This window comes from Solea senegalensis, linkage group LG2 (genome assembly GCF_019176455.1).
Source record: "Solea senegalensis isolate Sse05_10M linkage group LG2, IFAPA_SoseM_1, whole genome shotgun sequence".
Taxonomy (NCBI): domain Eukaryota; kingdom Metazoa; phylum Chordata; class Actinopteri; order Pleuronectiformes; family Soleidae; genus Solea; species Solea senegalensis.
The window spans coordinates 250690-277061 of NC_058022.1; the positions used below are offsets into that span (position 1 = coordinate 250690).

The window sequence follows — 26372 nt, forward strand, 5'->3', positions numbered from 1 at the left end:
GAGATGAGGACCGGGACCGACCTCTTTAAGGTCCTCCACCACAAAGGTGAGTTCTTCCACTTCTCTCTTGTTGCACTGTTTCCACGTCTCCTTCTCCTTCCCACTAGTGTCCCAGCTCAAACGCTCGATGATGTAATGTTTCACTGGAGCACCGCCATTGTTTTTTGGAGGCTCCCAGCTCAGAGTGACCGTGGTCTTTGTCACCAGGTTGACCTTCAGCTTGGTGGGGGGGTCAGGTGGGACTGAGGAAGAAGAAGATTGTGTTACAAAAATTTGACCAAGAGTTTGTCAAATTGTGTAGTAGCTGTGCTGGTTTGTACTCACAGATGGGGTCTCTGGCCCGAATTGGGTCAGACGTGATGGTGAACGGACCAAATCCAAGTCTGTTCTCGGCTCGTACCCTAAACAAGTAATCCTGACCCTCCAGGAGACCCGGCACCACGTAGGCCTGGATGGCACAGGTTGCATGCACCTGAAAACAGATCAACCAGTTCCTCAGTTAACTAATCTCAATGAAGTCGACTGACCAGGGTCAGGGAAATGCTTTAATAACTGTGTACTTCCAAGGAAGAGGAGGAGTCGTCAGCGAACACAACAAACTGCTAGATGGACTGAACAGGGTTTACCGTGGTCCAGGCCTTGTCAGTGAGACTCTTTTTCTCAATAAAGTAGCTCTTAATTCTTTCTCCTCCATCGTTGTCGGGGAGTTTCCAGATCAGCCTCATAGTAGCCCGAGTTACGTCTGTAACCCTCAGCTCCTTTGGAGGTCCAGGGACATCTGTGCCCAGATAAAAACAAAGGTTAGACATCACAGCAGACACAGACACACATGTGAAATCTCTCAGGTCTGTGGTAGAACAGTTTAAGGATGTCCAGGATCTGGACTTGAAGTCCATATAAAATCAAGGCAGCCGTACCAAGGACCTTGACTCTGACGTTGACATGTTTCTGTCCACTCTTGTTCTTGGCAGTGATGGTGTAGCGTCCAGAATGTGTCCTCAGGCTCACAGGGATGGACACAACAGAAGTGGTGTCTGTGGACTCAACCTGAAAAACAACAACAGTAAGAAAATAACCCACAATGGCTACATTTCTTACAATACCTATTATCTATGTTAGCTACATTACCTACCACCAACATTAAGTACATTGCCTACACTAAATTAGCTATATTACCTACAGTATGTACCTAGATTTTTTATGTCATCCACTCACCTTTTAAGGATTTATATAAAATGAGAATGTCTGCCATAATTTCCCGGTTACATTTCATGATGCTGTTTGTTAACAGAGAGTTTGTCTCACCTCTGAATCCACGGGCAGCGTATGCAATTTGTTCTTCTTGTGCGTCTTGGCTTTTCCATCAAAGTCCCAGGTCACCTTGGGAACAGGGCGGCCGAGAATGGTGGCAGGGATCTTGATCGGCTCTCCGGCACGGATGTACAGCAGATCGTCCACCAACATGTCGATAGAGATGGAAGGTGCCACTGTAAGAGACATCGGAAGCGACAACGGTGAAAGACAATGTCACACACAGAGAAGCATCTCGACAGTGATGAGAGTTATTTTAGGACTTACGTTGAACATCCTCAATCAGAACCTCACTGGTGCGGGGGCTGGGGTCAGACTCGCCAATGGCATTGACAGCAATGATCCTGAAGCGGTAGCGTTTAAGCTCCCGGAGGGTGGGCACGGTGTACTCAGTGGTGGGGTGAACAGAGTCAAGGTCGTTCACTTGCATCCACTTGGACGAGCCTTCATCCTGGATCTGGATGATGTAGCCCTTGATGGGGCTTCCTCCGTCACTCTCGGGTGGTTGCCAGGTCAGTGAGACATTGTGCTTTGTCTTGTCAGCCACCACAGGTGCTGCAGGCATGCTGGGAGGAGCTTGAGAAGGAAGAAGCATAAAAGAATATCTTTTACTATCTTTTATGGGAAACACAAATGAATCACTCAGGTTACTGTATCTGATGGTTTAAATAGAAGTCTGTTTTTGTTTATTTTTGAACTTACTAAGACGATCAACGGCAAAGGCAGAATCAGATGTTCTGCTGAATGGTCCAGTTCCAGCAAAATTGCAGGCAGCGACCCTGAACTCGTACTCTGTTCCCTCAAATAGACGAGTCGCCTAAGGGACAAGACACCCAAGCTCATGATCTGCACATGCTTGTCTTAAAGGATTGATTTGGTCTGCAACAGTGGAGCTCTACAATGAACCATGATGAAGGTTTTACAATCTAAAAGACCTCTCTAATGGATGACAAACAATCTAAAGCTCTAAGATGAAGCAACCTAACACTCTGTGGTAGATCATAACAGTCCTAAGTGGGGCATCTTCCAGTACTACGACAGAGCGTGTTACCTCTGTGTGTTTGGGTTTAAATTAATGTCTTTCTGTGGTTTGTAGAAACATGAGACAACTTAGATCAAAAATAAGACCTCACACAAGCAAGAACCTTCTTTAAGCACTTAAAATTGAGATCCAGCAGCTCACCTGGCACTCCCAGCCTTTTGGGCCTCTCTTGGTTACTGGCACCTTGTTGACTTTGCCCCAGTAGTCTGAGCCTTTCTCCCTCTTCTCCACCCAGTAGCCAGTAATTGCAGAGCCGCCAGTTTCCCTGGGAGGTTCCCAGGTAACGGTCATGGTGGTCTTGGAATAATCTGCAATAGCTGGTTTCTCTGGTGGACCTGGAAGGCCGAGTGGGTCTATGATCTTGACTTCCTCTGACATACAGGGGTCAGATTTACCATAGCGGTTCTCAGCCCGGACGCGGAACATGTAAGAGTTGTCGTTTTCAAGGTTCCACACCTGCAGGAGAAGGATGTGGAGTTAATATTATTCCAAGAGATTGTTGTAGAACTATTGCTATAGTTTGTATGAGCACATACCCCAAATTTCTTGTCAATGATGCAATTGGTAACCTCCTCCCACTGAGCTTCCTGTCCCTCTTCTGGCTCCTCTGTTGTTTTCTTCTTATCAATAATGTAGTTGGTCAGCTCACTGCCACCATTATCCAGTGGTGGATCCCACTGCAGGCGGCAGAACTCAGCCTTGATATTGGACACGGTCAAATTCCTGGGTGGGAGTGGTCGGTCTGAGGGAAAAACATGGAGTCAGTTTAGAGTCAGCTGGTTTTTCACCAACTCAATAAACACAAGACACTCGTACAATCCACATTGTATGTAGGATATCCAGTCAGTAAACTCACCCAGCACCATGACATAGATGTTGTGCCGAGCTGTGCCCATGGTGTTGGTGGCAGTTATAGTGTAGGTTCCGCGGTCCCTCCTGTTGGCTGCTAGGATGGACAGTGTAGTCTTTGCATTCAGCCTGCCAGTGACTTCTGTCTCAATCAGCAAATTGTCAGTGGATTTGGGGATCAACACATCATCCTTGGTCCATTCAATATTAGGGATCGGGAGTCCCAGGACTTCAGCAGGCATGTCAATGGGTTCACCCTTCTTCACAGTGATGGAGTCGCTCTTGAAGACCTTCAGCATGTGAACCTCAGGAGACACTGTGAGAAACAAGATGGAAGAAAACAATTAAGAAAAATACAAAACAACAATTGAGGTTTTGAAAAAGAGTGATAGAGGTTTTTAAAGACCATTTCAAACTAAGACTACCTTCATCATCTTGAATAACCACAGCGAGAGGGTTCGATGGCTCGCTCACTCCAATGACGTTAGCACACTTGATCCTGAACTCATACATCCAGGCATCTTCCAGGCCCGTCACAGTCATGGTCAAGTCCGGATAGAGCTCTGTGTTGCAGGGCTCAAACTCTTGCTGGTCCTGTCTCTTTTTCTCAACAGTGTAGCCCAGGACGGGGCTGCCACCGTCATTACGAGGTGGCTTCCAGGTCAAGGTGACGGAGTCCTTAGTGCGCTCAGTGTAATGGAATTTCTCAGGGTATGATGGTGGAGCTGAAAACCACAAAACCATATGCATATTATTATCATTCCAAGGTCATTGACCATTGCACTGCAACACTGAAGTCTTACTCTGATGTCAAGAATGTGATGAATAGATCTTTGGACTTACCCAGTGGGTCCACAGCCAGGATGGGATCCAGCACGACTGGTGTGCCCGGGCCATACTTGTTCTTAGCCATAACACGGAACACGTACACTTCTCCTTCCACAATGCCCGTGCATTCGCACTTTGACGAGATGGTTTCAACTGGCTGCTTCCATGTTTGTGTCTTGCTATCTAGCCGTTCCACAATAAAGCCGGTCAAGTCGCTGCCTCCATCATCCTTGGGGTCATCCCAGTTCAGGAAGATCATCTTACGAGTTACAACAACGGGCTTTAGGTCGGTGACGGGCCCGGGGACATCTGAAGATAAAACAGTGTTCATTCTTGTTTCAATGCATCATTTCATTTCAAGTAATGTAATTCCTGGAATTCAACTCACCTACGACCTCCACTCTGGTCCAAGCATTCTTTTTGCCACTAGGGTTCATGGCAGAGATCTGGTATTTGCCGCAGTCCTTCCTCTGGCAGTTGGGGATTGAAACAATGCTGTCGTTGCCCTCAGTGAGAATCTCCACACGGTCTTTGTCAGGTTTGCTATCGTCCTTGGTCCAGGTGATGCAGGGATAGGGTTTACCTTTAACTGTGGCAGGTATAAGTAGCGTCTGTCCAGCTCTGATCAAAATTCCATTCTTGATCGACAAGTCCATATCAATGACTGGCAACTCTGCAGAGGAAACCAACAAAGAGCAAAGAGATTAACATCAGCACTGAAGCAGATCAGACGTGGCTTTTCCTTTTGTGTTTAACTGCTTTTTCTCCTGACCTGCAGGATTCTTGACAAACACAGATTCAGTGAATCCTGGCGGTCCCTCTCCTGCAGCATTGCAGGCAACAACTCTGACCGTGTACTTGGCTCCTTCACGGACTCCGTAGACAGTGAATTCCCGTTGTCTCCAAACATGTTCTGTGCACCTGGACCACTCCTTAGTGTTAGCCAAAGCCTGGAAAGCCAAGACAAAACCATTTGACTAAATGTGCTGGGATTATCTTAAATGTAACTTCGGCCTGCAGGTCAATGTTTTTTTTATGCATAGACAAACTGCCTCTGTTAAGAGGTTATAGAGGATACTTCATGCTCTGACCTTGTCCACGTGGTATCCCAGAATCTCTCCTCCACCATTGTCAGTGGGTGGATCCCACTCCACATCGATGGAACCGCCTGTGGTTGCCGCCACTCGAGCAACTGGTGGTCCAGGAGGTACTGCAGGGTTTCAAAAGAACAACACATTAACTCTAACTTTGCTATGCTTTGTCATCATGATTCTTGTTGAATATAACAAGCAAACATTTCATGATGCTAATTACTAAAACCAATTCATACCAAAATCACAATTGAGGGGAGTTTACATACATATTGAAGGCTGCGCTAATGTGGGTTCAGAGGGGACACTGAACTTTCCCGGGCCTGCCTGGTTTTCAGCTGCCACTCTAAAAATGTAAGTCATGCCCTCCATCAGACCCTCAGCGGTCAGCTCAGTACTAGGAACAATGTTCCTGTGGACCAGGACAGAGAGATACCAGTCAGAAAATGCAGCTACAATATTCAAACAGAACACACTAATGTTTCCACGTGTCAGTTGTGACACTGAGTGTCCTCACTTGTTAATGCGAGCCCAGTGGGAGCTGTTGATTTCACGACGCTCCACCCAATATCCGATGATGGGGCTGCCATTGTCATTTGGCTCATTCCACTTGATCAGCATAGTGTTAGATGTGACGTCCTCAACCTGTGGCTTATCAGGAGCCTCAGGAGGGTCTGAGGAGGACGTTTTTAGATCATTATTCATTCAGTTATTTTATGCAATATTATTTTTATAAGCAAATCATTAGTGGTGTCATACCGAAAGGATTCCTGGCAACGACTGGTTTGGAGACACAGGGGGGACCGGCACCATGCTTGTTCTCAGCTGCGACCCTGAAGATGTACTCTTTCTTCTCCAGGAGTTTGGGCACCAGGAAGCGGCATCCCCTCAGCGTGGTGGTGACACTGCTCCAGCCAAACTCTACCCTGGAGTTGTCCTTCTTTTCCAGAATGTAGTTGAAGATCTCGCTGCCACCATCATCCAGAGGAGGATCCCATCTGCAGACCACTGAGTTCTTCCTCACCTCCTCAAACCTGAAGTTCACGGGAGGCCCAGGAGTGTCTGAGGAAAGACAACATGAATTCAACAATCTCTTTCTGTCGGTAAAATCAAATGTTTCTGAAGTTGTGAAGAACATTTCTTGTCTAATTTCATTAAAGACGGAACATGTGACATTACAGCTGTCATTTGTTAAGATTTGTCAATGTAAAGATTTTAGATTATTAAAAAGAAACAAAGTTCTCACCGAGCACGTTGACCTGACATGTCGCAGTGGCAAAACCATGGCTGTTCTTCACCTTCACCATGTAGACACCATGGTCAGGGCGGACTGAGTCCTTGACGACAATGGAGGAAGTTCCTCTGCGATGGTTGTCGATGACCAGACGCTCGTTGATTGTCGGGTAGTCGGGCTCCTCCTCATCCGGCACTGCGGCCTGCTCCTTCTTCTCCTCTCCTTCTTTCTTCTCTTCTCCCTCCTTCACTTCACCCTCCTCCTTCTTCTCTTCCTTCTTCTCCACCTTCTTCTTCAAGGGCCTCTCTGGCCTCTTGCGCAGTGGCTCAGGTTGGATCACATGGTTGTTCCAGTACCAGGTGATCTCGGGGTACGGCGAACCAGAGATGTTGGCATCCAGGCAGATCTCTAAGCCGCGCTTGACGTCGAGACCAGACTGAAGGCTGCCGCTCAGGAAAACCTTTGGAGAATCTGAGAGAGAGAGAGAACACAAACATCCTGTTATTATATTCACTTTACTTTAATTTCATTTTAGATTTATGACATCACCCTTACCAATGGCTTCCATGACCTTGACAAACAGCGTGGCACGTGATGGATCACTGACCCCAGCTGCATTTTCAGCTCTTGCTCTGAAAGCGTAGTTCTTGCCCTCCGTCAGATCTCTGACAGTGTAGGACAGGACGGGAACCAGGAAGTCGTTGCAACGCTCCCACTTGTCCTCTCCCTTCAGCTGCTTCTCCAGGATGTAGCCCATGATCTTTGCACCACCGTCATACATGGGGGGCTTCCAGGTCAGCGTGATGGTGCTGGACGTGGGGTTGTGGGTCTCCAGGTCCACAGGGGGGTCAGGAGGATCTATTACAAGAGACGGATTTCAGTTAGTTCAGTTACGTTGTGTCTTATCAAGACTTTAAGATTCAAACAAGCAAAAACGTTTCACTCACGTTTTTGGTCCTGGGCGAGGACAGGGTTGCGGAGCTCGATAAACTCCCCTCCTCCAATCTTGTTAATGGCCTGGACTCTGAAGTAGTACTCTGCGTTAGGGACGAGGTCTTTGACGTTCCAGCACACCTTGTTCTCTCCTGACATCATGTTGACGTACGTCCTCCTGCCGGCTTCACGCCGCTGCACACACAAACACATCAGCTGTTACCAACCCAGCACTGACGTTCAGCCTCTGGTGTCACATTTGAAAAACAACACGTGTATGTCTCCAACCTGCAGGACGTAGTGAAGAATTGGGCTACCGCCGTCATAGTCAGGAGGATCCCAGGTCACTTTACAGGAGCTCTTTGTGATCTCAGAAGCTGCAATATCTTTACAGGGACCAGGAAGACCTGACGACAGAGACACAGAAGACACATGAAAAAACCTTAGATGTCCAACTTCTTTGTGTAAAGTAAGTAAGTCTCGAAAGTAAGTCTCGAAAGTACCAATGACTTTAACGTTGATGGTGGCGCTGCCAGCTCCCAGTTTGTTCTCCAGAGTTACTTTGTAGACTCCAGCGTCAGGATGGACGCTGCTGTCGATCTCCAGGTGACAGGAAGTGTACTCCTTTCTGTTGAAAATAAACAATCCCATAAGATGCTGCTCACCTGTCATTGGAGGAATTTACGTTTGAACACAACACGGTGGATGTGAAGAGACGTCCTGCTGACCTGAAGCCAACGCGTTCATCAGCCTTCATCTCATTGCCGTCTTTGTGCCAGGTGATTTTTGGCGAGGGAACTGCTCTGAAGGGAACTGGGATGTGCAGCTTCTCTGTCTCCACAACAACCAGGTCCAGAGTCTGGAAGTCGATTGTTGGGTTACCTGGAAACAGAAGAAAATTGTCTGATTTATTCACTTGTTTCTGTTTGATGATTTACTGGACTTTAAGGGCAGCATTGAATAAACTTACAGTCAGAGTCTTTGGCGAAGACGTTCTCAGAAATGTCGGAGGGGTCGCTGACTCCGACAGAGTTGATGGCCCTCACTCTCAGGATGTACTCTTTCTCAGGGACCAAACCTTCTTCCACACGGTACTTCATTTCCTTTACTGGACGAGAGTTGACCCTCATCCACTTCTCTGTTCCAGCCTCGCACATCTCAATGTGGTATCCGGTAATGGGGCAACCGCCGTCCCTCAGGGGTGCTTTCCAGGCAATGGACAGGAAGTCTCGGCTGGCTCCAGTCACGTGCAGTTCAACTGGTGGGGACGGGACACCTGAGCGGGGAAAGACAGACAAATTTAGACACTTAGGGTACGTGTGCATTTAACTTCTTGGAGGTTTTCAAACGAGACACTGACCTGTGGGATCTTCAATTAAGAGGATCTCTGTGGGTTCGCTTGGATGCCCCACGCCAGCTTCGTTTTCAGCGCGGACCTGGAACTGAACCTCTGTTCCTTCAATGACATCAGTTACTCTGTACTTAGAGTCCGGACCTGAAGTCTTCCCACATTTAACCCAGCGAGTGCCAAGCTTCTCCTTCTTCTCAATGACATACCTGGATGGTGGTCACAGAGAGTTAAACACCTTTAAGACACAATCTTTATTATAAACGGCAAACTCATTTTTTGTTACTGTTGTATTTTAGAAGACTTACTTCAGAATGGGTCTGCCACCATCGTTTTTAGGTGCCTCCCACTGAAGGTCCACATATCTACTGGTCACAGCATTAACAGCCAGGGCGTACGGTGGCCCAGGAGTGGCTGTGAAAAAATAGATAACATATTGTTAGTGAAAACTAGAATCTCTTTATTCACTGAAACTCCAACTTTACTCTTACTTACTGAAAGTGTCTTTGGCCAGCACTGAGTCCTCCAGCTCGCAGAAGGGTCCGACACCGACGGTGTTCTCTGCAGCAACACGGAACACGTACAGCGATCCCTCGTTTAGCGGAGTCACGGTGTACTTCAGCTCCTTGACTGTGGTGTCCACGGCCTGCCAGCCTTTCCGCCTGACATCACGCTTCTCTACCACGTAGTTGGTGATGCGTGAGCCGCCATCTCGCTCGGGGGCTGTCCACTTCAGATCGGCACTGTTCCTGCAGATGCTGACAACGTTCAACCAGCGAGGAGCCATCGGTGGACCTGAGGAGAGTAAAATGAAGATTGGTTCATGTCTGGCCCCCGAACATTTACCGTGAAACATGTTTCATCATGTTTCAGAGTCTTACTGAGTCTCTCTTTGCAGAGCACTGGGTCACTGGGCTCGCTTGGTTCACTCTCTCCAGCCGCGTTAACGGCCCGCACCCTGAACGAGTACTCCTGCTTCTCCATCAGGCCTTTCAAGAAGTACTCCAGGTTGATGATGTCATCTGCGACACGGATCCAGTCTGTAGTTCCACTCTTGAGCATCTCAATGACGTAGCCATCGATCTTTGCTCCGCCATCGTGCTCGGGTCTGGTCCACATCAGGAAGCAAGAGGTCTTAGCCACATCCTTCACTGTGGGTTTACCAGGAGGCCACGGAGGATCTGAAGGAGGAACAGTCAGCTTTTTTTAAAACCTCTGACAGGATTGTAGATGCAAATATAGAACTGAAGAGACTCTGTTGATATGTCTGTACCAATTGGACTTTTGACAAGGATTGGGTCTGTCTCCTTGCTGGGTTTTCCAGGTCCAGCCAGATTCTCAGCCAGAACCCTGAACTTGTACTTTTTCCTGGTAGGAAGACCTTTGACCCTGCATAGGAAAATATCAACATAGTGATCTCCAACAAAGCGCTTTGCTGGACTTATTTAAGACACCAGACAGAAGACTCAAACTCACCTGTAGTTGGTGTCTTTAATGGGCAGCTTGTTGCATCTGAGCCACCTGTCGTGCTCAGGTTCATATCTCTCCACCCAGTATCCTGTGATGGGGCTTCCACCATCTTCATCAGGCTCATACCAGTTCAGAGTCACTGAATCTTTGGCGATGTCTGAGGCTTCCAACTTATAAGGTGCTCCAGGAGTGTCTGCAAACAATACAGGAGACATCAGTTTCAGCCCTGGACCCAGAGAAACTGGACTTTATGATTAGGTTTCATTTGCATTTGTATGTGGAAAAAAATTAAGATCCGTTTATCTACTAAAACAAAAGACCATGGACAAATTTTTCCCTGAGCTGCTTATTAGTCTTCTGTTGAAGGAAAAGTGTGTAAAACCTCTTAAAAAACAACACTTATTTTTATTCCAAAACATCAAACATATTCCTTGTGTAAAAACTCTACCAAAGGGGTATTTGGCGATGATGGATGGGTGTTCAGCTGGTGGACCAACTCCAAACTGGTTCTCTGCGAACACTCTGAAGATGTATTCCTTGAACTTGATCAGGCCCACAGCTTTATAGGTGGTCTGTTTGATGGTGGAGGACAGTCTGTGCCAGATCTCGCTGTCAGTAGCACGACGCTCCACAATGTAGTTGGTCACTCTGGAGCCACCATCGTCACGTGGAGGGTTCCATGCGAGGAAGCAGGTCTCGTTGGTGATGTCAGAGATGTCAAAGGCGGCGGGAGGACCTGGCTTATCTGTGCGTGGATCACATTTGAAAGTTACGTTAGCGACAAACCATGGAAAACGTCTTTTTTTTCCCACGTTTACTAATCTTACCAAGGATGTTAACTTCGACGGTGGCGGTAGCACGGCCGCTGCTGTTTGTGGCCTCGATGATGTAGATGGAGCTATCATCTCTCTTGGTCTTAGCAATAGTAACGGTGGAGTGTCCAGGCGTGGTCTCAATGGACACCCTGTCATCAGGTTTGAGCACCAGGTCAGCCTTGGTCCACTTGACTCGAGGTTCAGGCTTACCCTTCACCTCTGCAGGAAGTTCAATCTTGCTGCCACCCTTGGCAGTCAGACCGGCCAGCAGCTTGGCATCCAGATTAATCTCTGGAGGTTCTGTGTGGACATCAAGAAGTAGGGTCAGTCAGAGGTTTAGCATTTGATTTAACTGAGAATCTTAAAGAAAAACTGCTTTCGCTACCTTTAGGATCAACGGCCTGGATCTCATCAGTGGCCTTGCAGGGCCGACTGGCTCCAAGTCGGTTCAGGGCTCGGACTCTGTAGGAATACCACTGGCCCTCGATTAGACCCGTCACCTCGCACTTCAGGTCGGGTACCATGTCTCCACAGGGCTCCCACTTATCGCTTCCTCTCATGCAGCGCTCCACGTTGTAGCCTCGGAGGCCGGTTCCACCGTCATACTTTGGTGGCTCCCAGCTAAGAAAGATGCCACTCGCTGACTTGTCTCTCCACTTGAGGTTCTCTGGAGGGTCAGGGACAGCTGGTGCAGGAATGAGACACAGAGATTAGAAACGTCCTTCGTGTATGGTTTAATTGTTGAGACATTTGAAACCGTGGTGTGACTAACTGGCAGGAGAGGAGATGTTGACGGGTTCGTCGATGTATGCTGGCTCTCCTGGTCCACACTTGTTACAGGCAGTGACTCTGAAGTAATACTCCTTCCCTTCAACCACGTCGGTGACTGTGAACTCCTGATCCAGAACCCCTGAGGCCACCTGGGAATAACAGATACATTGTCTTTTCAGGTGCTTTATGTAAAACAGGTTTAAAACAAAGTGAGAAAGTGAAAGAAAATGAAATTAAAATGAAAACAATATACCTTGACCCAGGTCTTGCGGGCTGCGTCCCGTTTCTCCACCTGGTAGCCTGTCAAAGGACTTCCACCGTCATGCTCCGGAGCCTCCCAGCTCAGGTGGACGTGCTGTCGGGTCACTTCCAGGACCTTGAAGTCCTTTGGAGCACTGGGTGCAGCTGGAGAACACAAACAGAGAAACAATGAGATCAAATCTTTACAAACACAACATTTCTGGAGTTGATTTGTTTGAGATAAAATAAAGGATCTTATACCTATGACGTTAACCTCGATCTCCCCAGACACCGACGTGACATCATTCTCCAGGTGCAGTACATAGATGCCTTTGTCCGGGCGGACACTCGGCGCAACAACCAGCTCTGTGAATGTGGACTTGGTCATCATGGAGACACGTTCATCTGCAGTGGTCAGCTCCTTTTCACCAAAGGTCCACTTGGCGACAGGGGTAGGGTACCCGCTGATGGGGACTCTGATGGTGAGAGGCTGAGGGACAATCACCTCCAGGCCGTCTTTGAAAGCACTCAGGTCAAAGGTTGGACCAACTGGAGAAGTGGAAGAAAGAGGCATAATGGGATGTTCTAAAGGTAATTGCACATTTAACTGTATTTTACGGCATTATAATCTTCCAACCGTGTGGGTCGTCGGCCAGCAGAGGGCCGATGATATTAGATGGGTCTGAGAGTCCAGCGGCGTTTTCAGCGATCACTCTGTAGTTGTACTTGGCTCCATATTTCAGACCAGACACCTGAAGTTAAACAAAAACAGTCTTTAGAGAGATTATCTGATAATCTTTGCTGGATTATAATCAAGTTTTTTTTATTGATGGGCTTCAGTTTAAAGCAACAACAGTAAAAACCTGCAGCTGTTTTATTATCAGATACAAACCAGAACACCTGAACAGGATTTACTGATTAAAAATATACTCAAGTGGTCTGAAAAACTAAAGGGAATGATTGTTTCGGGATTTTTGAAGTGTGGGTTTATGAGGTACTAAGCATAGTCATTGTAAATATTTATGGACTTTAAGTCTCTGATATCTACCTCACATGATCACGTCTTTATCTCACTGTTAGGCAGGAAACTGAAGTTTGTAACCCCAGAGAGAAAATCAGTGATTTTAGCTGCTGGTCCTCTGCTGCCTCGTGTGGTCACTTTGTGTCACTGAGGTCAATCTAAACAAAGGATTTCAAAATACTGAAGTGACAAAACAAGACATTTGAACTTAGTGATGGAGGAAGCAGTGGATCAACAACTCGTGTGTGTGACGTTAAAATCCCTGATTTTCTCTATGGGGTTTGGTGTGGGAGAGTGAGTGGTTTACAAACGTCAGTTTCCAGTTAGAAAGTCTGTCTCACAGTGAGATAAAGCTGCACAAACACAAAACAGACACTGAAGTCCGGTGAACTGTTGTTGTTACCTTGTAGAAGAGGTCGGGGCAGAGGCGGGCATTGCAGCGCAGCCAGTTGTCGCTGCCGTCCTCACAGCGTTCGATGATGTATCCAGTGATCATACTGCCTCCATTTCTTAATGGCGTCTCCCAGGCGAGCTGCACCGAGCTCTTGTTCTGGTTCTGCCACGACAGGTTCAGAGGGGGACTGGGACGCTCTGTGGGTCACAGCACAAACACGGCTCAGCTTGTGGGACAGACCACAACAATCTGAGCTCAGCCAAGTAACAAAATTACAAGTCAAACTTACCGATGGGATCCATGATCTTGACGGGGTGTGTAGCAGCACTGGGTTTGCCGACACCGGCTTTGTTCTCGGCTCTGACTCTGAAGATGTACTCTTTGTTTTCAATGACGTCGTTGATGATGGCGCTGAGCTCGTCGGCCTTGGTCACCTGGACGGGCGACCACTTCACCGACGTGCGGTCACGCAGCTCGATGACGTAGGAGGTGATGGGAGAACCTCCGTCTGACTCGGGAGGCTCCCAGGAGAGGGTGCACCCGAACTTGTTGACGTTTCCAACAATCACATTTAGAGGAGCTTCGGGAACATCTGAAGAAAGTGGAAAACATTACCTGAAAACCTCTGAATTCTCAAATCCTCAAGGATCAAATCTTTTCATGGAAATATTGATAAAGAAGAGAAAATCTCATCTTGTTCTTACCAAACTTGTTCTTGGCCTGAACAGGTTTGTCTGTCTCAACAATGGGTCCACTGCCTACGCGATTGCGGGCGCAAATCCTGAACAGGTACATGGAGTCTTTCTGTAGGCCGTTTACTGTGTACTCGGTTCCTACCACACGTTCTGAGGCCAGTGTCCAGGTCTTTCGCTTCACGTCGCGCCTCTCCACCACGTAGCCAATGACCTTACTGCCGCCGTCATTCTCAGGTTCCTCCCATGCCAGGCTGACCTCGCCGTCGGCAGTGTCGACCACCTGGAAGTTCCTCACAGGACCTGGGACATCTGAGGACGAGAAACAAAACCAAATCATCCGGACAATTAAAAAAGAATCTGTTAATCTTAAGTAATTCAGACTGTAGTTGACCAACAGTTATTCTACAGCAGACAATGACTTGTGGTCATGTGATCTCACCAATGACGCTCAGGTTGATGAAGGCTTCTCCCTCCCCGTGTTTGTTCTTGATCACAATCTTGTAGCGGCCCTCGTCGCTCTTCTTCGGGTACTTCAGCCGGTACTCGGTTCGGTCGGCCGACGTGTAGACGTTGTCTTTGGGCAGACTGATGTTGTCGTACAACCAGTCAGCCTCGGCCTGTGGGTAAGCGCTGTAGGGGACCGCCATGACAATGGGCTTCCCGGCGTCTGTGACGTAGTCCTGGTCTGTGGTTTTGATCTGAGGTAGAGCTGGAAAAAGAGAAAGATGAAAATGTTCTTGTTCCTACAACCATTTATTGTTCAAACCAAAAAATAGGGCAAACAGAATCAAATCCACGTGAATTGCGGCGGCGTTGGGTCTGTGCACTAACCTGCCAGCTCCAGCTTGGCCTTGGCATCTTTGTCCTTGGCGATGACTCGATACTCTCCCTGGTCTCGTGGTCTGATCTCGCACACCTGCAGTCTGTGGACTTTACCTTCACTCATCATTTGGTATTTGTCGCCCTGGACGACCGTCATGTTGTTCCTCAACCACTTCACCTCCACTCTGTCCTTGTTGAGCTCCACCTCAAACACCACATCTGAGCCTGGTGCTTCAAACACGTCCTGCGGCGGTCTGATGATCTCCACTGGGATCTCTGCAGGGACAGGAAGAGGAGGAGGAGGGAGAGTAAGAGGAGGAGTCACTCAGAGCAGGAACACAACAGAGTTTATTTTTTGATTGTTAAGTTGTGAAAGTTCACCTTCAACAAAGAGGCGGGCGTGGGATCTCTTATCATCTACGCCACAGGTGTATTCACACTCATCGTCCGGTCGGCACTCCTTGATACGGAGGATGCAAAACTTTCCGTCTTTTTCAAAGGTGTATCTGAGAAACAAACAGTAAATAAACAGTAAATAAAAAGCAAACTCGGGGTAAAGAATAAACGGGTAAAAAGTAAACGACGTACCTGGGTCCTTCCCGGATCTCACGTCCGTTTCTGTACCACTTCACTTCCGCCTTCTCTTTGGTCAATTTGCACAAGAACTCGGCATCCTCGAACTCTGTGATGGTCTGGTCTTTCAGGTGCGCGCTGAAGTCAGTCGGTGCTTCGCTGATGATCAGCTCCGCTGTCGATTTGTCGTCTCCGGCCACGGCCGTGTACTCACCTTCGTCAGCCAGCGTGCAGTCCTTGATGGTCAGTATGTGCTTGTCCTTGTCCACTTTGTAGACAACGCGTTTGCTTAAGGCGATCTCCTCGCCGGCCTTCATCCACTTCAGCTTGGCATTGAGCCGGTTGACCTTGCAGGAGAAACTGACAGCCTTCTTCTCCTGAGTGTCGATGTCCTCCAGAGGAACCACGATCTTCAGACTCTCCTCTGAACAAAACAACATGTTTTTGATTTCCAAATGAGATCAAGTGAATTTGAAAAACATCTACATTAGTTTAAATCTACGATATCTTCAGACTATGTTCTTGTCTTTATCTCACTGTTGGAAAGAACTCTGACCTTTGACAGCAAGGCTGCCGGAGCTCTTGACATGTTCTCCTCTGTGATTGGTCAAGTTGATGCTGTAGTTAGCTTCATCTCCCTTCTGGGCACCGAGGACCCTCAGGGAGAAGACATTGTCTCTCTGGACCATCATGTACTTGCTGCTCTCGAACAGCGTCTCCTCGTTCTTCAGCCACTTGGCCTTGGCTCCCTCCTGGTTCACCTCACAGTTCAGGACCACCTCTTTACCTTCTTGGGCCTCCATGTCCTTCAGTGGCGTGATGATCTTCAGTTTCTCTGCAGGACAAAAAGATGTAGTGTGTGTTTCAGATTCCAACACGGAATGGAAACAACTGCAGGCGCCCAAATGAGCCTGTAGGTGGCGACAGTGTGTAAACAGTTCAAGTCTCACCGAGCACAGTGAGGTCAGCGCTGGCTCTGGTCTCTCCGATCATCACCACGTATCCGCCCTCGTCTTTCAGCTCGCTGTCCTTGACGACCAGTGTTCGCTTCTTGCCATCGCTGATCATCTGGTATTTGTCTCCTGCCTCCAGCTCATTGTCGCCTTTCAGCCATTTGACTTCATACGTGTCCTTGGACACCGTGCAGGTAAACTCCGCCTTCTCGCCCTCCACCACCTCCTGACCCTGAGGCCTGGAGAGGAACTCGGCCGCCAGTTCTGTGGAAACAGAAGTTCAAACAGATTGTTAACAGAATCCAGAAGAATGCTGGTGTCGGTTTTTAAAGAGAGAGTTCAGGGTTTTTAAAGTGTGGTTGAGCGCCCCCTGCTGCTGATACACAGAGGCTCCCTCTGAGTGAAAACATGGCTGCCAGCAGCGACACAAGGACAAACAGAGTCTACGATATCTCACGTACATGTTCATGTCTTTATCTCACTCTTAAAGTCTGTAAACCACTCACTCTCCCACAAGTCCGAGAAAACCAGTGATTTTTACATCACACACACAGGAGTTGTTGATCCACTGCTGCCTCCATCACTAAGTTCAAATGTCACATTTGAAAGGACCCAAATTATCGCGTTAACATGAACATGCATTTTCTTTTCTTACCGTTGATCTTGAGGTCTCCAGAGGTCTTGACACTGGGACTGAGTCTGCAGTTGTACTCTCCAGCATCAGCCATCTTCAGGTCCTGGATGAGGAGGATCCTCCTCTTCCCATCAACAATGTGATCGTAGCGGCCGCCCTCCGGCAGCTCCTCGTCCCCTTTGTACCAGATGACATCAGCGTCGGGTTTAGAGACCTCGCAGATCAGCTTCACGCTGTCGGTCTCGGTTCCCTCCACGTTGGACAGGTTCTTGATGAACCTTGCCTCCTCCTCTGTGGTGAACAGAAAAACAACAGTGGTGAAACAAAGGCACGAGAGTCTGGTGTGTGTTTAAATGAAAAGTTGTTGTTTTTCTTACCAATGACCGTGAGCATGCCGGAGGATTTAGAGGTCTTTGCGTCACATTCGTACTCTGCCTCATCATCAAACGCAGACTTGTGGATAATGAGTGTGTGTTTGCATCCTTCAGCGATAATTTCATACTTCTTCCCCTTTCGGATTTCACTTCCGTCTTTAAACCAGCGGACCTGAGGGACGCCACAGAAGACGACATGTCAGACGGACATAACAGACGTACAGACCTTCATTAGCCACCTCGTATGGACCAACACTCACCTTGACGTCCTCTCTGGAGACTTCACACTCAAACCTGGCCGTTTCCTTCTCTCTGACCTCGACATCATGTAGCGGCGTCGCAAACTCGACATGAGGAGCTGTCGACGAAAACAGAGACAGGAACAGGTTTCATGTGCAGTCTGGTTCCGAACTACTTAACATAGTTTGTAAGTCGCGTTTATATAAAAGTCTTCGGATCAGACACAAACTCTACGTCAGTTCAAGTCTACAATATCTACGTCACATGTTCCTGTCTTTATCAGTGATTTTCTCTATGGGCTTTGGTGTGGGAGAGTGAGTGGTTTACAAACCAAAGTTTCCTGTCTCACAATGAGATAAAGATGTGAACGTGTGACGTAGATATCGTAGACTTGAACTGACCTCGATTTTATTACACAAGTCTTTTGTTAAGTGGCTAAACTTAGTTTTCTTCTTGTGCTCAAAGCAGTCAGAGCTTTAAAAACCTGAATTCTTCTACAAAGCCTTCATTAGGTAAAAAGAAGTCATTTATTCGTCTAAAGTCCTCTGCAGTGTTTAGGTTCCTTGGACACAGTTGCCCTCGAGAGAATCTCTGTACTCACGTTCAACATTGAGGAAGCAGGAAGTTTTGAAGTCTTTGGAGTCGCAGGTGTACGTTTTCGAGTCGTCCATCGTGCAGTCGTGGATGAGCAGTGCTCGCTTGCGGCTGTCGACGATTATCTCGTACTTCTTGTTCTTTCTGATCTCCTGGTCGTCCCTGAACCATTGCACCTCTGCATTCTCTCTGGAGACTTCACACTCCAGTGTGGCAGTGGCTTCCTCCTCCACTGTCTGGTCCTCCAGGGGCTTTGTGAACTCCACCGGCGGCTCTGGACACAAACAATAAAACGTTAGGTGAACCAGAGCAGCTTCAGGTAAACTTCACCTGAGGAGTTCCAGCAGATGTGGATGTCTCACCTCCAACGATGAGGTTGGCCTCGGTCTGGAAGTCTTTGGCCGTGAGTTTGACCTTTCCAGCTTCAGGCAGCTGGACGTCACGCAGAGTCAGGCTGTGGACATTACCTTCTGTCTTCAGAACCACCTGACAGACACAACACAGGGTTTAGCTTCCACAGACATGGTTACTACTGGCTAGTAGCACGACTAACACAGAATATGTAGCTATGGCTGTATTTGCTCATTTAAAAACTACTTACTTCTGCTGGAAATGTGTATTTGTGATTTTCTACTGATGATTAAAAACAGTTTAAAGAGTCTAGTGTGAAACTAAGTTCAGTGTGAAGTTAGTTCATTAGCGAAGTACGTAAATACACTTAATTTTCTTTTCTTTTTAAATATTGTCATTGGACGGGGGGCGGGGTTCTGTAGCAGGGTTACAGAGAGTTTTCCTGAGCCCTCAGTCGTGCCTGTGAGGCTTCTGCAGCCTCAGTCAGCTGGTTTGTGACAGCTTCAACAAACACTGACAGCTGCTTCTTTCCTTCCCCCGATTTAAACTGCGCGACCTCAGACACCTGAGTCTGGATTTAACACCACAGCTGAACACGAGGTTCTTTATCACGTCTCAACATCAAAACACTGATAATTCAACATCACTGAGATTAAATCAGCAGTTCATTATTTAAATATGACTAAGTTTATAGATAAATAATGTTTTGTGATTTTGCAGATTCTTAAATGTAAATATGTTCTTTAATGTAAATTACTTTGAGGACGTCGTCATTTTGAGGTTCGAGGAAAATTCACTTTACTTTCACTGTTTTAAGTCTGAAACAAACTAATAATCACTAAAATAATCAGTTTGTTTTGCAGAATGTATCCATATTTATCCATTTGTCTTTGTTTGTGATAGTGAAGATGGGGGCGGGGCTTAGCAGTTTTACGGTTTAGTGCAGGGGTGTCAAACTCATTTTTGTTCAGGGGCCACATAGAGTACAATTTGATCTCAAGGGGGCCGGACCAGTAAAAATAGTGAGGTAATAGCATAATAACCTATGAACAACAAGAACCCCTCTGTTTTTTCTCCTTTGTTTTACATTTACTGAAGGATAATTTTACAAAACATGAAATTTCTTGAGATATAAGTGCAATTTCAACAATATCATGCCTAAATTTACTATTTACACAGCGCACTGGATCTATAAAGGCACAAACATTTCATCACGGGTATCTGGAGCATTTGACATTACGTTTAGATTAGTGTGAAATTTTAACAAATTCATCCTGTGGGCCGATTGGACCCTCTGGCGGGCCGTATGTTTGACTCCCCTGGTTTAGCGTGTGTGTGTGTTCAACTCAAACTAAACTGAACAGGGTGAAACTTTACAGCCATTTTTAAAGAACAAGAAACATTTTAGTTTAAATATCATTTTACCACATCATTTTTTATTCTTCACTTTATTTCCGTCAATTATTGATGATTTATCACTTTATTATTTACACACTCGTAACACTGGATTAACTTCAGTCTGAGCTTCTGATCGATCCGACATCATTTCTGTGACATAGTGAATGTTGCTCAACCCAGAGAGAGAGAGAGAGGGAGAGAGAGAGGACACATGTCTGTGAAAACCTCACGTCTCAGGTTACATCCCATAATCAAGTTAATCCAGTGTTACAGAAGGTCTGGATGTGGTTTCAGGACTGTGTTAACACATGCTCAGATTGTTCCAACTCTTATTTCGGCCTGAAACCAGCAAACATCTCCAGAACATGAGCGTGAGAAGATCCTGGTGCTGGCGTGGTTTTTAAAAGAGGAGCTGACAAACAGCTCCTGTTGCCACCTGTCCTGCTTTCTCCACCGTTAAAAATAACCCAGCTGAAACGCTTGCGGGGCAGAAAAGTCCTGAAAACCAGGATCGAATGCTCGGCTGTAAACCTGAACCTCAAGCAGCAGCAGCAGGAGGAGCAGGAGGAGCAGCAGCAGGAGGAGGAGGAGGAGGCCCTTATATGAAGACTGTGAGCCAGGCTCAGCACCACCACCTTCAGCATGTCAACAAGTTTCAGGAAGTGAGTGTTGGGACTTACTCTGTCGCTGGGCTCCAGCTTTGTTCCCTCCAGGAACCACTCGACAACGATGCCTTCGTACGACAGCTCGCACTCAAAGGTGGCGGTCTCACCCGCAGTCACCGCCACATCCTTCAGGGGCTTCACCATGCTGATCACCCGGGCTTTGGATTCAGGAGAAGACATGGTTATTCCCCCCGACTGAAACAGGTCAGTAGATCCTAAAAAATCCCGCAGAGCAGCGGCTAATCCTCAGTGGCTAGTCCTCATGGTGTGGTGGAGCTGACGGCAGGCCCTCAGGACGCCCTCAGGACAACTGCACACCCGCCACCCGGGGACCAAACTCTGGGGGCAGGGCTCATTAGCATACGACCTGCCGTCAGATGTATATGGCCGCCACAAACCAGTGAGGGACGGGGTCAAATCCCGGGCCCTGCCAATCACTGCAAACCTGCTCTAGATAAGGCATGTGGCTTCTAAAATAACCGAGGCGTCTGATTGGCCAAGAGCCCACTTCTGCCAAACCCAACGGGGAAGTCAATCTGCTCCTGTCAATCATGTGCCTGCATTTTTCCAGGAAAAGGAGAATGTGGAGTTACCAAACGTCACAGTGAGAGCACACGTGTCGTCACGGCGACGTGTGCTGTCAGAGTTTTGATGATCCAGGATGTCAGAGTGGATTAAGGGGCCACAAACAAGTCTTTATGACGAGCTGCTTCACATGCCTGAGTCAATCCGGCTTCCTGTGTCTTTATCACCGACACTCAAATTTATCAACACGGTAACATCTACAGTTCAAGTCGGTTTCAGCTGGAACTCACGTGAAATTTCAAATCTTTACAGAGGAATTATTCGGTCAAACATTTAAAAACACAAGCAGAAGTGATTGTTGTGAGGTTTCAGAGACATTTTTATCTCTGATTAGATAAAAAAACAGTTAAACACAACATGCTGTTATCAGTTTCCCTACAGATATTCTCAGATTATCTCAGATTATCTCCATCTGTTTCTGATCACATTCTTGTCTGTGCTGTAAATATAATATATGATATGATGCTCACCACCACCAGCAGGTGTCACTGTTCATTCTCTCACCTTTCACCCTGAGCTGAGCTGAGGACTTGGCGTTAGCTGCCATGAAGTCCACGCTGCCGGCCATGTCCATCATACAGTTGTGGAGGATCAACATGTGTCGGGTTCCCTCCATCTTGATCTCCACGTCCTGAGGACAACACGTCCACATGGTGACGAATTAAAAACCAAACAAGAGGACACAGTAGAGAAGAACATCTCTGTGATGTCATCAGGGGCGGAATCTTACCGCAGATGGGAGGAGCGTCTCTCCCTTCAGTTTCCAGGTGCCGTGAAGCTCCTCCTCTGAAATCTCTGTCTCAAACGTGGCCGTCTCCGTCTCAGTGACCTCCACGCTGTAGAGTGGGCGCAGCACCTTGATGTCGCGCTCTGCGGAGGCGTGAGAAGACGTTAGAGGCGGAGCCATGGTGAGAGGGGGAGTAGTCGACAAGTACAGAGAACAGTGGGTGGACACGTGCAACAGCGGTCGCTCTCAGTCAGAGCGACTTACAGTTTGTGCAGAAGCAGAAAAACGTTGAACTCAAGACATTAATCCAGACGATAATCCAGCCCCGAAACTTCGTAAAGTTTGGCAAAATTTCACAAAATAAATTTAAACAAATGGCCGTTTCCTGCTTTAGCTAATCATCGACAATGTTAGCGTCATAATGTTTCTGTAAATTAAACTGTTGGAAAACGAGTTTTCATGGAAGATAGTAGCTAAGTGACTTCAGCTATAGACCGACGCTAAAGTGCTGCAGTAAATGAGTTCAGCTAACATTGGCTAGTTAGCATATCAACTGCTCAGTTTGATATGCTAACTAGCAATCATAATGTTAATTTCAGTTAACCTAAGTAAATGCTATTCAGTTATGTTATATTACAGTGTGTAGCGTAGCCTGTCTTGTTCACCCTGAATGTCAGCTAGTTAGCCTTTGATTAGTTTAGTTTTTATTTAAAAAGCTTTAAGGACGTGAAGGAAATAATCTATGATTTATGATTTATCACCAGATTAACATAATCTGTATTCTGCAGCCTGATGTTTTGGAAGAGTATGATGAACACATGAATAAAAAGCTGTGGTTGTAATATGTATAAGACCGTCTGTCTCCACAGCTGCTCCAGAGGTCAGAGGTCATATACAGTTACAAGTGTCACATGACCGCGTGTTGGGCTGGATCATCCTCAGGAGAAACATGAAACACTACAATACACAGTGATAAATGACTGTGGAGAAGAACGGCGGGCCCAGTCAGAGGCGGGGCTTCGATGAACTCTGGTGGGCGGGGCCTGACTCGGAACTTCCTGGATCACGGCAGGTATTACCTTCGATGTTCAGGGTGGCTGTGGTCTTGTCAGTGCCACAGTCGCAGGTGTACGTTCCCTTGCTGCTCTTCACCGCCTTCTTGACGATCAGCACGCGCTTCTTGCCGTCCGATTGGAGCAGAACATTCTTGGAGGGAAAGATCTCGGCGCCGTCTTTGAACCATTTGACATCGCCAGTGGCTTTGCTGAGCTCACAGGACAAAATCACCTCGTCCTTCTCGACGGCAGTGTAGTTCTGCAGCTTAGCTGTGAAGTATAAGTCGCCCTCTGCGGGACGACACCGGCAACAGCAACGGTTAAAACACAGACTCTTATTACAGATATGAAAACCTTCTACAGATGAAAACATGAAATAGAATGTTAGCGTCATAGTTTCCTGTTCATGAGTGTCATTTCCTGTTTTATTGTGAACTCTCGTTCCTCTCACTTTCCAGATATCTTCACTTCCTTCTTTTTCCTGTTCCCACTTCTTGTCGCTGTAGAGTAGATGCAGTTCTACTTGGAGGTAGTCATTTTCTCTCGATAGAGCGCCCCCTTAAGTTGTAATTCCAAGTTGTCAACTTCCCTACAAAGCTATTGCCCAAATTCACGACACAACACGGGTTCTCAGAGTTGTAATGTATTTTCTATGTCTTACACAAAGCACTGCCCCCTGGTGGATTATGTGTTAATCAAATAGACTAGATTGTCTTGCTAGTTAGTGAAGTTAGCTATAAAACTAACTAAATCGGACTTGTGTAGTTCTGTAGAAACGAGTGCGAGGAGCAGGTCATTACAACAGCGGTGATGGAACAAAGACAGGAAGTGAAGTGAATAACAGAGGAACACGAGGGCTCAGTAAAACATAGACACTGGAGTCACACGTGGACCACAGGTATGTGTGATTGAAACAGGAAGTGGCTGTTTATGTAAAAGAGGAAGCACAGAGGTTTTTATCACTTCTACCATTTTGCCTCTGGCACTAACCAAGGACTGTGAGCATGGCCTCCGATGTCTTGCCCGCGGCGTCCACCTTGATCATGGACGTGTCGTCGAGGGTGACCTCCTTGAAGGCCAGTGTGTGGACTTTACCGTCATCCGTCATGTGCACCACCTTGCTGGGGTGCAGACGGACGTCGTTTTTGTACCAGACCACTGGGATTTTATCGTGAGAGAGTTCGACACTGAACGCTGCCGTTTCTCGCTCCTTCACAGTCACGTCTTTAATTGGTTTGATAAATTCGAGACGGATACCTGACAAACACAGATTATACACGTGTGAAGTTCAATCATGAAACAATAAAAGTGACAGGAAGTAAATTGCGTGTTTGGTCTAAAGTTGGGCTTGTGCCGCCTGGAGGCTGGAGGAAGGTGAAGTGGTCATATATGGTCACTGCATAGACTAGCTAAAAGATGCTAATGTGCAGTTTGCTCTTCAGCTGCTTCAGTGACCGAAGCTGTTTACCTTTGATGATCAACTTTCCAGACGTCCTCTTATCTTCAGCCTCAAACATATACTTGGCTTCATCTTCGTATTTGGCAGATTTGATAACGAGACTGTGTCTCTTTGCGTCAACCGACAGTTCAAACTTATCATCGTTCACTAGCTCCTGAGTTCCCTTCAGCCAACGGAAGCTTTTTGGCTCTCGAGAAATTTCCAGTACAAACTTAGCCTCCTCTTTTTCGTACACATGCACATCAGACAGAGGAGTAATGAACGAGACTGGAGGATCTGTAGGTTCAGACAAACAGAGTTAGACTCAGCACTGGGTGTCAAAGACAAACGTGGCCACTGGACTTTTTTCTGGAAAGGGATTCTGCAGAGGAAAGTGTGAGGATGTGAACGCTCACCCTTCACTTTCAGGTTAGCAGAACACTTGGCGTTAGCGGCGGTAAACACCAGCTCGCCTGTCAGAGGAACTTTGCAGTTGTAAATGACCAGCGTGTGTTTGGCGCCGTCCTCCACAATCTCAACGTCCTGCAGACGGTCAACAAGCATGTCAGCGACAAACAGGAGAAAAGTGGTCAGAGCAAAGTCTGACGGGTGGCAAGTATGAGACACTAAGTGAAAATGAGTGTGAGACGTGTTTCAGTGGGACATACAGCAGACGGACTGAGGACTTCGCCGTTCAGTTTCCACTGGCCGTGGACATCGTCCTCGCTGAGCTCCACCTCAAACCGAGCGGTCTCCCCATCAAACACTTCAACACCGTACAAAGGCCGGACCACCTTAATGTGCCGAGCTGACGTTCAAGAGAGGGGACGAAGTTTCAGGACACAAATACAAACACACAACACACAACCCTCCTTTATTGTGCCTCAGCAAAAACCTTTCCTACAACCAAACAGAACCATAAGGTTCCCAGGAAAGCGAGGAAGTTGGACGACCTGGTAATGGTTACACATTACCAGTTCAGTCGTTACCCGTATGTTTCATGTGTGGTGTGATCTTATAGGTGGTTCAACGTGGTTCTGGTAGTATGAACTCTTGACTGGGGACATGTGTGGTGCTTGGTGCTGGACGAGGCTTTTGGACGTTACCAGAGCAGAGTCCGTCATGGCCTAGCAAGAACTGCTACCGCTGCTAAAGTGATGGCTGCTGTTACTCAGGGAACTCTGTCGAACAGTTTTGTCCAGATCCCCATTTAAAGGGAACTCTGAGATCACAACAGGTGGGGGCGTCAACTTTCTAATTGTGAGTTTTTCAACACACTGAAGAACAATAAAGGAGTTAATAAAGACAAACAAACACAGGGACAAACCATTAGAAACATGAAACATGATTAAAGAACTGTGGGAGGAGTTGAGTTGTGTGATTCTGATGGTGATGATTCGTAAAGGTAATGTGATGAGCAAGAGAGAGACCACATTCAGGTGAGCAACAATGGTAAGAGAGAAAAAGAAGGGCCAACGAGTGCAGATACTGAGGTGACACTGAAGAGATGAAGTAATGAAGTGATGAAGTGAGGTTACGAGGTGGCACAGGGTCAGGGAAGGTTAAAGAGAAGTTAGAACTCTGTTTACCTTCGATGTGCAGAGTTGCAGTTGTCTTGTCTGTCCCACAGTCACAAACATACTGTCCTTTGTCTTTGTCTCCAATTCTCTTGATGACCAGTGTTCTGCGTTTGTCCTCGGCCTTGATGGCCACCATCCTGGAGGCTTTGATCTCCGCCTCGTTGTGGTACCACATGACATTGACGTCTTTGCTGAGTTCACAATCTAGAACCACCTCGTCCTTCTCCACCGCAGTAAAGTCCTGCAGCTTGACCGTGAAGTACGCATCTCCCTCTGGAATGGTGACATTTTTGTGTGACTCGCACATGAACAACACATGTCGCAACAAAGACGAGGGACAA

At 47.2% G+C, this 26372-nt stretch overlaps 1 protein-coding gene across 1 annotated transcript in view; it reads right to left on the reverse strand.

The window, feature by feature from the left end:
* Window positions 1–26372, reverse strand: part of ttn.2 (titin, tandem duplicate 2) — a 174516-nt gene that overhangs the window by 68777 nt on the left and 79367 nt on the right. Inside the window, exons 107-167 of the mRNA XM_044053428.1 lie at window positions 26041–26304; window positions 25120–25259; window positions 24868–24994; window positions 24482–24748; window positions 24004–24270; window positions 23038–23304; window positions 21962–22101; window positions 21736–21862; window positions 20662–20804; window positions 18595–18718; window positions 18240–18506; window positions 17659–17756; window positions 17402–17570; window positions 17046–17315; window positions 16388–16654; window positions 15994–16272; window positions 15453–15861; window positions 15246–15370; window positions 14874–15140; window positions 14482–14751; window positions 14052–14351; window positions 13637–13939; window positions 13357–13544; window positions 12570–12684; window positions 12194–12481; window positions 11946–12097; window positions 11694–11841; window positions 11307–11606; window positions 10934–11221; window positions 10555–10851; window positions 10113–10299; window positions 9910–10025; window positions 9518–9817; window positions 9132–9431; window positions 8945–9050; window positions 8649–8845; window positions 8259–8564; window positions 8017–8170; window positions 7792–7916; window positions 7577–7695; window positions 7303–7483; window positions 6911–7213; window positions 6368–6826; window positions 5881–6183; window positions 5639–5795; window positions 5391–5533; window positions 5122–5240; window positions 4803–4980; window positions 4419–4703; window positions 4046–4339; window positions 3628–3927; window positions 3210–3518; window positions 2890–3095; window positions 2495–2809; window positions 2014–2128; window positions 1579–1887; window positions 1306–1487; window positions 918–1047; window positions 627–778; window positions 325–472; window positions 22–242 (exon numbers count right to left, since the gene is read on the reverse strand). Of these exons, the coding sequence (XP_043909363.1) occupies window positions 22–242; window positions 325–472; window positions 627–778; window positions 918–1047; window positions 1306–1487; window positions 1579–1887; window positions 2014–2128; window positions 2495–2809; window positions 2890–3095; window positions 3210–3518; window positions 3628–3927; window positions 4046–4339; window positions 4419–4703; window positions 4803–4980; window positions 5122–5240; window positions 5391–5533; window positions 5639–5795; window positions 5881–6183; window positions 6368–6826; window positions 6911–7213; window positions 7303–7483; window positions 7577–7695; window positions 7792–7916; window positions 8017–8170; window positions 8259–8564; window positions 8649–8845; window positions 8945–9050; window positions 9132–9431; window positions 9518–9817; window positions 9910–10025; window positions 10113–10299; window positions 10555–10851; window positions 10934–11221; window positions 11307–11606; window positions 11694–11841; window positions 11946–12097; window positions 12194–12481; window positions 12570–12684; window positions 13357–13544; window positions 13637–13939; window positions 14052–14351; window positions 14482–14751; window positions 14874–15140; window positions 15246–15370; window positions 15453–15861; window positions 15994–16272; window positions 16388–16654; window positions 17046–17315; window positions 17402–17570; window positions 17659–17756; window positions 18240–18506; window positions 18595–18718; window positions 20662–20804; window positions 21736–21862; window positions 21962–22101; window positions 23038–23304; window positions 24004–24270; window positions 24482–24748; window positions 24868–24994; window positions 25120–25259; window positions 26041–26304 (13385 nt within the window). The remainder of the gene's footprint in view (window positions 1–21; window positions 243–324; window positions 473–626; window positions 779–917; window positions 1048–1305; window positions 1488–1578; window positions 1888–2013; window positions 2129–2494; window positions 2810–2889; window positions 3096–3209; window positions 3519–3627; window positions 3928–4045; window positions 4340–4418; window positions 4704–4802; window positions 4981–5121; window positions 5241–5390; window positions 5534–5638; window positions 5796–5880; window positions 6184–6367; window positions 6827–6910; window positions 7214–7302; window positions 7484–7576; window positions 7696–7791; window positions 7917–8016; window positions 8171–8258; window positions 8565–8648; window positions 8846–8944; window positions 9051–9131; window positions 9432–9517; window positions 9818–9909; window positions 10026–10112; window positions 10300–10554; window positions 10852–10933; window positions 11222–11306; window positions 11607–11693; window positions 11842–11945; window positions 12098–12193; window positions 12482–12569; window positions 12685–13356; window positions 13545–13636; window positions 13940–14051; window positions 14352–14481; window positions 14752–14873; window positions 15141–15245; window positions 15371–15452; window positions 15862–15993; window positions 16273–16387; window positions 16655–17045; window positions 17316–17401; window positions 17571–17658; window positions 17757–18239; window positions 18507–18594; window positions 18719–20661; window positions 20805–21735; window positions 21863–21961; window positions 22102–23037; window positions 23305–24003; window positions 24271–24481; window positions 24749–24867; window positions 24995–25119; window positions 25260–26040; window positions 26305–26372) is intronic.